General features: G+C 43.2%; 1 protein-coding gene across 1 annotated transcript in view; it reads right to left on the bottom strand.

Annotated features, from left to right (window-relative positions):
- LOC311233123 (calcium-binding protein 8-like) overlaps positions 1 to 13,348 on the bottom strand; it is a gene marked incomplete at its 3' end in the record, with an annotated part of 145,737 nt that overhangs the window by 123,060 nt on the left and 9,329 nt on the right. Inside the window, exon 3 of the mRNA XM_084320012.1 lies at positions 5,177 to 5,289. Within this exon, the coding sequence (XP_084176138.1) occupies positions 5,177 to 5,289 (113 nt within the window). The remainder of the gene's footprint in view (positions 1 to 5,176; positions 5,290 to 13,348) is intronic.

Here is a 13,348-nt window from a genome sequence, read left to right as displayed (position 1 = left end):
CCAATCAACCGCTTCTTTTCACCTGGCAGCGCAGACTCTCACTGAGAGGGTGTAACGTGTGGAAGGATCACACTACCCCCCTTAGATCCTATACGCGCTGAGCAGGCGCCCCGACCGAACTGTAGGAGTCGCTGTTTACAACGACCCGGACCCACCCCGCCAGCTTTCCCACCCTCTAATACAGCCAATTGTATTAGTGTGAACGGCCAGCCAAGCTGGTGACAACGCCGGAGCTGTGAGCTGGATTCGAACAGGCGAATCCAGCCGCTCCGGTGTTGGTGACGAACACAATCTCCGCTACGCCACCTGACCGCCTGGTGTGATCTAATTTCTATAACACACTCCGCCACGTGATGTAAGGCTTAATTATTGTGCAAATAAACCTATCTCAAAGCGTTCTTATTTATTACATTTCTGCCTGGGGGTAAATTTGGGCATTTCATAAAAGTGAGGGGACATGTCCCCAGCGTCCCCAGCATGCAGGACACCTATGGTAGACATAAAAATGGGGGTTAGGTGCCCTTGCTTAGCGGCACTTTGGGAGTATAGGGATCAAACCAGCAACCCTTTTATTACTAGACAATGAGGATGAGATCCTTGCTGAACTGATTAAGAACTCGGGTGACAGATGCATCGAGCTCCTTGTAAAACTGGTAAACAACATCTACAACTCAGGAAATATTCCAAATGATTTCCTAAAATAAATTTTCATTCCGATCCCAAAGACCAGAGCCACAAAATGCAACAATTACAGGACTATCAGTTTGATATCTCATGCATCAAAGGTACTCCTGAAAATCATCAAGAACAGAATAGAACCCATAATTGAACATCAGCTCTCGGATAGCCAAATGGGTTTCCGCAAAGGAAAATGAACAAGAGATGCAATCTGCCAACTCGGAATCATTGGCAAAAAAATAAATAAAAAAATACAACAAGAACAATGAGAACAATGGAATAATTTGAAATACCAGTTTCTGACTGAAGAATAATTGCCAACTTATACTGGAGGCAGAAGGCAGAATTGGAAAGGAGAAATCAAGAGACTTCCCGGTGGAGAAGGGTGTAAGACAAGGATGCATCTTGTCCTCTGTACTCTTTAATATGTACAGTGAATCACTGATGAAAAAAGGTCAGAGAGGAGGGAAAGGAGTAAAACTTGGCGAAGAGAACATCACCAACATAAGATATGCTGATGACACCGCTATAGTCTGTAACTGTCAATAATATCTACAGGACATGATGAATAAGCTGAATGCCGAATGTAAAAAATATGGAATGTCGCTAAACACAAAGAAAACAAAAGTAATGATAATTGAAAAAACACCAGGAACTGTTTGTAAAAATACAGGTGGATGGAGAAAAACTTGAACAAGTGAAAGAGTACATGTACCTTCAAAGCTGGATCAGTGAAGGTGGAAGAGCTAACATGGACATTAAGAGAAGAACCGGAATTGCAAAGAGTGCGTTCTGGAACCATAAAGAATTATTGAGACAAAACATAAGTTGGAGAACGAAGACCAGGATTTTGGAAACGTATGTTATGTCAGTCTTTTCATACGGAGCAGAAGCATGGACGCTGAATAAAGAGGCAAATAGGATGATAGAGGACTCTTTTGAAATGTGAACGCTGAGAGGATCCAGCGGGGAGATGTTCAAGAAGGTGGTGATGGGGAAGGTGGATGGAAAGAGAGGAAGTGGAAGACCAAGAAGAGGCTGGGTAGACGACGTCTGTGATTGGAGCTGAGTGAGAGGCGGAGTCATGATGTTAAACACTGAGTTTCCATGGTAATACTCGCTCATGTCCCATTTACTTATGTATATGGCACTTAGGTATACAGGGGATATTAAAAATACATGTAAACACCTTGTCCTGTCGAATACCTTAACTGGGATATGAGCTAGTATCCGGAATGCTGCATGCATGTAAATGGCCTCACACACACACACACACACACACACACACACACACACACACACACACACACACACACACACACACACACACACACACACACACACACACACACACACACACACACACACACACACACACACACACACACACACACACACACACACACACACACACACACACACACACACACACACACACACATACACACACACACACAAGCTTGCGCATGTGCACATAATATGCATACAAATACACACACAAACAATATTCCCAGCATGGTTCTCGCCTTTAAATCCCCAAGCTGAAAAAAGTATTTTTATATTTTTGCCGGATGTTCCAGGTAGGGGGTCTGAATGTGTGCTTGTGAGAGAAAGAGAGAGAGAGAGACAGAGAGAAAAAGAGAGAGAGAGAAATTAAGTATAGTGTGTGTTTGCAAATATCTGGGGAGAACAAGTATGTGAGAGAGGATGATGTAAAACTTGCTCCATCTGCTTTTGACCGGAGGAAGGAGATGCAGGAAGGGAGATGAAAGAAACACAAGTGTTATTGATGGAATAGAGGAGAAAGAAAGCAACAGTGGAGATGAGTCTTATATGTCATTATGCCAGAAGATGATGTTGATGTTGTTACCCAGAAATCCCTCATTGACTCCTCTAGATGGGACGATATAAATAACCTGCTTGGATAGTGGAGTCTGAATCTCGAGGGGCGAGAGCAGACGCCGCTGTCATGGCTGACGAGACCGGAGCATTCACCCCTGAGAACGGAGAACAGGAGGATGTGAGCTGCATTACATGCTCCTGTCTCAGCATTCTGTCTGTCCGTTGTGGCATATGGCATCTCTTTCGCTTGATCTCCTGGGCAGAGAAGAGGCACATGGTGCTCCAGAGCTGGAGACGGTAGCGGTTACTGAAGCCAAGCTGCGTTTAACCCTGCAGTCAGGCCGGAGGGAGACTTGGATGGAGGACGGCGCTAACTAAAGGAGGCCTGTGGTCTGTGGATGGCTTGAAGAAATGGCATGGAAATTGGGACCTCTCCATCTCCATAGCTTGACACCCTGCGGAAACTTCCCCAATAGAGGCTCCGAAGAGGCCTTCGTCTAGAGGGGGCTGTAGAGGAAAGGTTTTCTTTCGGCGCTCAGGGAGGTTGGACTGTGATAGCAGAGCATGTACCTGTGGTGGAAATTATTTGCTTGGTCAGATAAATAACATGATGAATAAGTTGTTACAATTTATTAGGTCAATAGGAGAATTGGCTTAGAGGGGACCCAAAGGCCCCCCCTGGCCAAGGGGGTCCCGTAATGAGTGCCCAGAATCACAGAATATGTTGATATTTATACCTGACAGGAAGGGGTGGGGCCATGTGACCAGGTGGGAAGGAGGATGTGTTTAGATAGGAGGATGAGACACAAAGGAAGGGGCCAGAAGGGGGATACCACATACCTCTGCATGAGGGTAGAGAGGGCCATAACGCCTGCACATGGGTGAGATGGAGGACGGCGCCAGTGGACTGAGCCAGGATCTCCTCTTGGTTGAGTCGCTGCCACTGAAGACAGTTAGGAAGAGAGCGGAGTGACATTATTTGCTGCGGTGCTGCCCTGTGACATTATTTGGTGCCCTGTGCAGCGGAGAAGAAAAGCCTTGTCTGTCAGGTCAAAGAGCTGATGATGGAGAGGCTGCTTTGGCCTCGGCTTATCCGGGTGCCAGGTGGAATCAGGACAGAGGAGGGAGATCCAAGTGGGATGCCCAAATTCTGGTGCTGCACACGCCCCTCTACCTGCATATACAGTAGGTGGTGGCAGTGGCTCTAATCCCAACCATATCCTTACCAGCCATGGCTATGTAAGGGTCAATGGTGGGGAAAGTGAGGGCACAATAAGGGAAGGTTCGCGGAAGTACTCACCCACCATCCCATCAGGCTGGGGAGGGGTGGGAAGTACTCACCCACCATCCCATCAGGCTGGGGAGGGGTGGGAAGTACTCATCCACCATCCCATCAGGCTGCGGAGGGGTGGGAAGTGGGATCCCTTTGGCCACAGCCGCAGCCTTAATGAGTTTGGGGAACACCAGAGGCATCCTGCTCTCTGGTTGTTTTTATTCCTCGATGATGCTAGTTGAGGCACCGGGGGAAAGAGCCTTTCAGTCCTGGTTCTCACCAGGGATGGGGTGAAGTCCTCCTCCACATCCACGGCATCGGGTGCGAGAGAGGGAACACTTCAGGATACTCGTCGTATGGAGCTCGACGGAGCGTGAATCACAAGTTTCAGTTCTTCCTGGAGCAAGTTCTGAAAAGGACAGAAGCTACACAGTGTAAAGGCAGCCGGAAGCGGAATGGCAGGTCTGGAGACCCGCCTCACCTTGGTGGCCAGAGACGTGGTGGTGGCTAGAATCCCCATGATGACGAGGCCTGATCAGTGACAGTTGCAGCATTAGGTAAAATCCTTTCAGTGAACGGCCATAGGCACATGGAGCAGTCCAATAGGCGAAGCTAGACACACGACCAGCATGTTATATAACATTTTATATCCTTTTAACCTAGTCCTGCACATTTTGCATAAAACGCCTGTCAATTGCATTCTGAAAGAAAATTGGTCACTATTCTGGAACCATTTGTAGCAGATTCTTCCACAACAGGAAGAATAACTCTGAGTGCTACTGTAATAGAGTTACAGAGGTTTGAACACACTGAAATAAACATTTTTCTTTTTACTTACGTCTGAATTATTTTGCAAACAGATGCCTGCAAAAGAGTTCCAGCTAAGAGGTATGAGCTGGAAAACACAATGGGTCCATAGCCTGAAGTCGTATATAGTACAGGTCCAAATGTGTGTTTTGCACATGTTCTTCTAATGGTATGTTTATCCAAAATGGCCATTGGCATCAATGCATTCACATGTGCAAGAGAGTCTTCTTTAGTATTCTTCTTTCGCCAGAGAAAATAGCATATATATCCTCGGAAATATCCCTCACGTCATATATCGTTATTTCCAGAATTTCATTGGCTACAAAAATGGTCAATCATTTTCACCGTCAGAGGTGACTGGTACGGTCAGCGGGAGGTGAAACTGGAAGTGGTAACTTTTTCGAAACTCCGAAGTAGGGTCTCAATCAAACAGCGGACATTTTAGCTTTCAACCGGTGTGTTTGTTGATGGATAAACACCGCGTGACGGCCACAGATGAGGGCAAATGTGTTGTATATCTTTTTAAAACCTTCTAAGAACCATCAGGCTACCACATATGGCGTTATTGTGTCTTACCTGCCAGAAGATGTTGTCAATGGTGGTACCCAGGAATCCCTCTCTAGTGTCGGAGGAAACGAGTTTGGGTCCCAGTATCGTCATGAACTCATCAAAGTCTACCTGGCCATCCCCTGCAGACAGAAAGACAGACAGGCAGGCAGGAGGGCAGAAAGTTAGACAAGTGAGGAGGTACTGTAGACCAGGGGTTCCCAAAGTGGGGGTCGCGAGCCGCCACGGGGAGGTCGCCAGATGATAAAAAAAATTAAAAAAATTAAAAGATTTCCAAAAAGATTTTTTATTATTTATTTTTTTAGTCAGGCCACTGAACTTAGAAGCAGGCCAGGCCAGTGTTTCTAGTTGCAGCAGTGCAATAGTTAGATAACCTAGGTGGGGAACAACCAGGAGATCACTGCAACTCACACAAGTTGGAGAACTATCTATCTCTCTCTCTCTTGCTCTCACACACACACAATGGGAATAAAAGATTGTATTTTTTTCAATCTGACATTACAAAAAAACAAAAATCCATCAAAATCAGTGTTGTTGCTAATCATACATAATTATGCTAGCCTGTTTTTTAACAATAATTTGTTATGCCATCACAAACACTGGCATTTAAAGGGTACAAATAAAAAAAATCCTGCACCAGAATGCAGGAAATGAAGTCTTTGTAACAAAACATTTCCTAGTGGGGGACCCCCAGACCCCCCGCTTAAAAAGTGGCCTGACTGGGGCTATATTTTGCACTATATTTCCTGGCCTGAATGATTTCCCCAGTCCGGCCCTGGTTAAAAGCCTCCAATGCTTATTAGTGTGTGTGCGTTTGAACGTTTGCATGTTTCAACCATACATTTCCATTTATAAAAATAAAATAAAAAATGTAATTAAAAAAAAAAGTTGTACCTCCTGTAATAGTGGGGGTCGCGGCTCTCTGACACTTTATTTCGGGGGTCGCGGCCTGAAAAGTTTGGGTACCCCTGCTGTAGACCATATAATGATATATATATAGGAGTATAGGCAAGCAAGCAGGCAGGCAGGAATGTATAGGATACAAACAGATAGACAGGCACAGGCACAGATAGCGCAGAGTGGGGGCTTGAGCCCCTGCCCCTTTGCCCTCAGAGTCAAAAAGTGCCCAGTTTTTTGGCTGGTGTTAATTGTATGTAATTATCTTTATTTTCTATTGGAATTCAATCAAATATAAAAATGGCAATGTATGGTAGTATCAATACACCATATCAATAAAAAAAAGTACTCTCCAAGCCCATGTGGGCACAGTTGGGGTGTGTGGAGAGCATGGCCTCATTATGAAGATGAAGAGTGTTAGGACTGTTTGGTCTTGGGCCGGCTCCAGCCCCTATGGTGAAACACACCTGCTCCCCTCCTAAAAAGCCCTGCTCCAGTTTAGCTCTTGGCCATGGACGAGTAATGACCTAACCAGGGGGCCGTAACGCCCACTTTGTTCAGCCTGTCAGCAATGTGGCAATGTCGATGTGGGAATAGTGCGTCTCGTGGGGTGAGGGCCCTTTTCTTTTGCTTGAGCCCCTGCCCCCCAAAATGTCTGTGCACGACCCTGTTCGGAGAGCGCACACCCAACACCATCCCCTGACCACCAACAGTGCTGTGCTGTGGAGAGAGTGAGCAGCACCAAACTTCTGGGTGTGCGCCATATCTCAGAAGACCTCTCCTGGAACAAAAACAACACTGCATCACTGACAAAGAGAGCCCAGCAGCGTCTCTACTTTCTTCTGAAGCTAAAGAGAGCAAGAGCCCCAGCACCCATCATGTGCTCCTTCTATTGTGGCACGGTGGAGAGCATCCTGACCAGCTGCATCACCGTGTGGTTTGGAAGCTGCACAGCCTCCAACAGAAAGACCCTGCAGGGCATAGTGACTGCAGCTGAGAGGATCATTGGCACCTCACTTCCCTCTCTTCAGAACCAGTACAACACCCACCCCTCTCATTGCTTCTTCAGCCTCCAGCCATCTGGGAGCAGCTACTGGAGCCTCACAGCCAGCTCCACCAGACTGAGCAACAGATTCATCCATCAGGCTGTCAGGTTGCTGAAATCTCTCCCCTGACCCCAGAAAGTCAGGATTGTAATGCACAGAGCACTTTGGAGATAAATAACCAAACCACTCTCCCCTCTGCTCCAAAAGGTCCTGCACTAGGCACTTTGTAATACAAATAAAAACCTCTAATGATACTAAATCACACTCCGCACAAAGCACTTTTGGACAATTAACAGTTTTATAGAATATGCTGCTAAAATGTTTCATCCTGTGGAGGATACATTATTTTGCACCTTAGGCTGTTTTTTTTATTTTATTTAAATGTATTTAATTTATCTTTATATTTTGTGTACACCGGAGGTCTGAGAGAAACACATTTTAATCCTCTAAATGTCCTGTACATATGATAGCATTGACAATAAAGCTTATTATGAGTTCAGTGCCTCGATCAAGGACACTTGATCGATCCACAGCAGTTCCTTCAGTCAGCTGGATTCCCATCCTGCGCATCGAACCAGTAACCATTTTGATCAACCTACAGTAGGCTACTTTTTATTTAGCCATTCTGAATTCTCAGGAATTTACCGTATTACCCCTTTAAATCCAATGTGTAATTAATAGTTGTTATGTGGGTGACATCCATTGTGTGGCCTCCCTGGTGGTTGAGGTCCTGAACGCCGGTATACTGTAGACCCAGCTGCTTTAACCCTTGTGTGGCGTTCATATTTCTGTTACTCTCCCAATGTTCACAGGGTTTGGTGGACCCACAACATTATTGGGATTTTAAAACAATAAAGCCATAATAATTAATGTAAGAATACTTTATCTCAATTGCAAGCAATCTATACAGCATACGGTACGGTTAACATACATATGGTTAACATTTTCCATTTACCTCTGCTAGATCACATTTATCAATAAAAGTGCTATTTGCTTTTTGTGATACAATGTGATGTCTACTTAAAAAATTATCCATTATAATCAAGACATGAATGGAATAAATCATGTTCATCTTGAAACATATAAATGAAACAAGGTACCTCCGGAATTTTTCCGGTATCGCGCTCCGCCAGACAGGGTTGCCCTCTTAGTCCCGGACTATTCGCTTTATCTTTAGAGCCTTTAGCACAGTATATAAGACAATCCCAATCCATAGAACCAATCTCAATCAAGGGCACACAACATCATATTAGTTTATATGCGGACGACGTAATATTGTTCATGGAAAACCCTACCACCTCAATGCCTCATCTTCTCAAGTTGATTGATGACTTTGGCAATCTATCGGGATTTAGGATAAATTGGCCAAAGTCGGCCTTCCTACCACTTAACGCCCTTGCAAAGAATATACTGCTTCCAGGAAAAATACCAATGGTAAAACACTTCAGATGTTTAGGAGTTGAGGTATTCCCTACTATAAACCAAACGGTGAAGTACAATTACACAAAAGTCCAAGATAAGATCAATTACGACTTTGACAGGTGGTCCAAACTTAAAAATTCAGTACAGGCCCGAGTATCAATAGTTAAGATGAATGTCTTACCTAGAATCAACTTCATTAGCTCAATGTTACCGCTACCCCCTCCTGATGGTTACTGGAAAAAATTACACTCCACCGCATATACATTTGTTTGGAATAATAAACCTCCAAGAATAAAAAGATTCACCGCACAGAGAAACAAAGCCGACGGTGGATTAGCATTCCCAGACTTTTATCACTATTTTAAAGCGTACTCTTTAAGACCACTGACAACCTGGTTTGACTCCCAAGCATCAGTATCATGGAGAAACGTAGAAGAAAAGATAGTAGCACCACATAGACTGCAGGACATAGTATACACCAAACTATCAATTAAGCAATGCGAAGTGAAATTTGGCCCTCTTATTACACATGTGATTCGGTTATGGCGAGAAACACAAAAAATGTATACTAACCAACATAATTGGCATAGCCATACTCCCCTATTCAATAACAATGAACTCCTTATTGGGAAACGACCTATCAGATACCCCAAATGGGAAAAGCAGGGCATACATACTTTGGGAGATGTTTTCAACAAACAGGGTTTTTGTAGCTATCATGATATACATAAAAAATGTAACCTCACCAGTTCCACATATTATTTCTACGCACAGTTATTAAAATGTTTGAAGGCTCATGGAGTCCCATTAAAAATACCAATTGAGCATCACAGATATCACAAATTCTTCTATGAAAGAGAGACATCGAGAGGATTCGTATCTGATTTTTATCATCACTTACTAACGTCTTCGTATGAAATCCTTCCCCTAGACTTAGTATGGAGGAGGGATATACCAGATTTGGAAGTAGATTTTGATTGGCAAGAAGTCTGGGCAAACGTTCAAATTGCATCACGCAACCCGGACCATCAACAAATTAATCTTAATTATATTCACAGGACATACCTGACTCCTATAAGATTGAACAGAATGGGACTTAGACAAGATTCTATATGTTCTTTATGTACAAATGGTGATGCAGGTACATTTATGCATATGTATGGGGATTGCCCACCTATTAAGAAATTCTGGGAAGAAGTGACCGTGAAATTATCAGAATTCTTACTTCTGAATATACCTGTACATCCCTCTGTATTGCTGTTGAATGATGTCTTTCAGTATGCAGCCCCTATACAGCTAAAGAGACTAGTTTTATCCGGTCTTACAGCTGCTAAAAAACTGATAGCTTCACGATGGATTCAACCGGAAAAAATTTGCCGGAAGGTATGGATTCTTACCTATCTCGATGTGATTTATCTAGAGATATCTACAGCAAGAATTTTAGGTATCAGTGAAACTTACATTGCAATTTGGTTAGAAGTGGTGGAGAGAATAAAACCTAGCATATGAATTGTAGTTCCTGGTTAGAAACGAATGAAAATGGATGGATTATCCAAGTGGGGGTCCGGGGGGGGAGAGCGAGCAAGAGCATATGTATGTATTGGATTGGATTGCAAGTATTAGGTATATATATCCCGTAAACTACATTTATATTGATTTGAAATGTATAATCCTGTGATTTACTTAGGATATTTACTATTAATGCTTGTGTGTCTAAATTTATGTTATGTTTAAAAAATAAATAAAAAGAATTAAATAAAAAGAAATGAAACAAAGTGGAGGCAGACAGTGAAGGTACACAGTGAACCTTTTTTGTTGAATTTTTACTACAATTTCACCTACAATTTCCACACTTTTGGACCCAAACACCAGGCATGCGTTGCTCATGGGACGGGGTTGCACGCTGTGCAACCAGTCTGTGAGCAGAAGCACGCGCACGCACATGCACGAATGTGCACGCGCATGCACACAGGAATGCGCTGCACTCGACTGATGCCCCAACTCGCTAAGTACTACTTTGCATAACAATACGGCCGGTCGTCAGGTGTGTTCAAATACGTTCTCAGATACATGCACACAAAACTTGTGAATGAAATGTTACATTCCATTCGTAGAGGCAATTAGGCACTGTTTTTAGTCTGTGTATGCGAGGGAACATTTATGCGCATGCGCGGGAGCGCGTGCACGTGGCGTCATTAAAACATAGTGCAACCAGTGCAATGCGTTATTTTACATGTTCTTCAGATAAAATGAACCAAGGCCAATGAGTCTCTGGTTAAAAAAACAATTCATTGTATAATTTATCTTGACCCGAACACCACACAAAGGTTAAAAGCTGTTCCCAAATTGAGCCTTCTCAATTCTCATATCAGCTTGCTAGTATCTATATTCGTTTTTTAGTATTCAGACAATCCTCTGATTGCACCAGTGACTGTGTTTTGCTGTGAGGTTTTGTCTAGGGCGGGCGTTGGAAGCAAAAAATGGTGGCAGTTATCAGTGCCATTAAAAATCAGTTAGTTCCCAAGGATTTTTCATTCATCTTTCTACACCAGTTTCTGCATAGCATTAACAGAGATAGATTCTGAGAATTTTCCAGCACAGCTGGGCAGACAGCATAGCCATGATTGGTTATAGCTCCATCACAGGCTGTATAATCAGGGGTGTGTTGGTCATGGGACGGGGTTGCACGCTGAGCAACCGGCTCTGTGAGCAGAAGCACATGCACGCACATGCACGGATGTGCACATGCGTGCACACAGGAATGTGCTGCACTCGACTGATGCGCCAACTCGCCAAGTACCCACCTGGCTACTTTGCATAACAATAGCTCAGGTCGTCAGGTGTGTTCAAATACGTCCTCAGATACATTCACACAAAACTTGTGAATGAAATGTGTTACATTCCACTCCTAGAGGCAATTAGGCATTGTCTTTAGTCTGTGTGCATGCAAGGGAATATTTATGCGCATGCGCGGGAGCGCGCGTGGCGTCATTAAAACACAGTGCAACCAGGTATGAAATCACCAACGCACCACTGTGTATAATCACCATGAAACCAGGTCCAAATTATCACAATGCACCAATAACTAGCTGTGCCAAGGCACATTGACCTGTAGGAGGCGCCACAAAAGCTAAAGATTTATATCTGAATTGAAATTGAAATTTGATTGGCTGTATCTGCTATGGGGGCAAGTATTATGCCTTGTCTCCATTAGCTACTGTATGTCCAGCCTGTCTGGGGCTAGACATGGTCTAGCATGATATAGTATGGTTGGGTTTGTGTCTCCATTGTGTGTCTTGTAAACTCTCTAGTTGCTAGGCAACCTTTCAAAATTCACACCACCAACTGTGGTACACAAGCTAAACCATGACGATACAACAGACCCAGCCAGCTTTGGCCAATCTAGCCAGGTTGTGAAATGTGGCTGTCTCAGCCGCGGTCCAGTTTGGCCAGGTTCTAAAGAAAATGGAGACACTTACTGTGTGCCAAACAGGCCACAGCACGGCTAAACCTTGGCTAGTGGAGACAGCTAACAGCTCATAACTCAGGAACTCTGAAGCATGCATACTAAATGTATCAATCAGAGAGGGGCCAAATGGCAAAGATTTGAGAGCCATTCAAAGTGTGCATAGACAATGTGTCATAACTGTCACATTATCATTGGATAGATGTCCTTCATCACTATGAAACTTGTGGGTGTCAAAATATTACTTTTCTCTCTCCTCATCTTGACCCCTGACAGTGTTGAATCTTTAATGGGTTTTAAACCCAAAATGGCTTCCAGCTATAGCTTTATTAGTATCCTGGGTCAAGGCCATGCAAATGTTCATGATTCGAATGAAATATATAGGCCTACAGTAAGATGACATTTTGTTATGCTAGTGCCATTAAATCACCAGCAAAATTAGGTCATATTAATCATCTTATTATCCATAATTCCCTATGGCAGATTTGATATAATTGGAAATTGGCATCTCTTGTGAGAAAAGCCTTGCTATGCTAATCATGTTATTGGCATTACAAACAGGGTTGGACAAGATTGAGATGGTAAAAGATTATACTGTAAATAAAAACTGAACAAAACATCAAGTTAGATAATATTTAAGTAATCAGATCTAACTATTTGTAAGTAAGTATACCTGTCCCATTGACTTATCCCATTCTGCTCTATCTTGCAACAGCACTGCCCTAGGTGAATGTGATTGGTTGAAGAAATTCAAATAACCCAGAATTCAAATACCCCCCCCCCCCCTCTCTATGGTATGGTATCCTGAATGCTAAGCCCCTCTTGCCAGACCATTCTTCTTCAATATAATGTGAAGTTCTGGTCGTAAAAGACTAAAATGTCATCAAGGCCACCAAAGAAACGTGTTCCATAATAAGCTAGTGAGTGTCTGTGTGTCAAAGTCAAAGTCAGCTTTATTGTCGCTTCTCATAATGTCAAGACATACAGATAAAATAAATTGCGTTTCCCCCTACCCACGGTATATATAAAGAATATTATCTAATATAAACATTGTATATTAGAGTTGTAACATATAGGACACTATAAACATAAGTAACATATGGGACATGATGTACTATACAGGACTATATACAGTATAAACAGTGGCAAAAAATATATGTATGATTTAAATAAATATAGGAGGTAAAAGAGAACTTAGTGCAAATCTTTTTTAGCAGCAGTGGTACATAGTAAGTATAACTAATAAATAATGGCAGTAGAATACAATAATGGCAGTAAAGTGGCAGTGAGATGATAGATATGGCAGTAAACTAATATGTGTGTGTATGTGACTGTACGTGCGTGCACCTC

Source organism: Notolepis coatsorum (genome assembly GCF_963971535.1).
Source record: "Notolepis coatsorum genome assembly, chromosome: 8".
Lineage (NCBI taxonomy): Eukaryota > Metazoa > Chordata > Actinopteri > Aulopiformes > Paralepididae > Notolepis > Notolepis coatsorum.
This window is presented reverse-complemented; position numbering and strand designations above follow the sequence as displayed.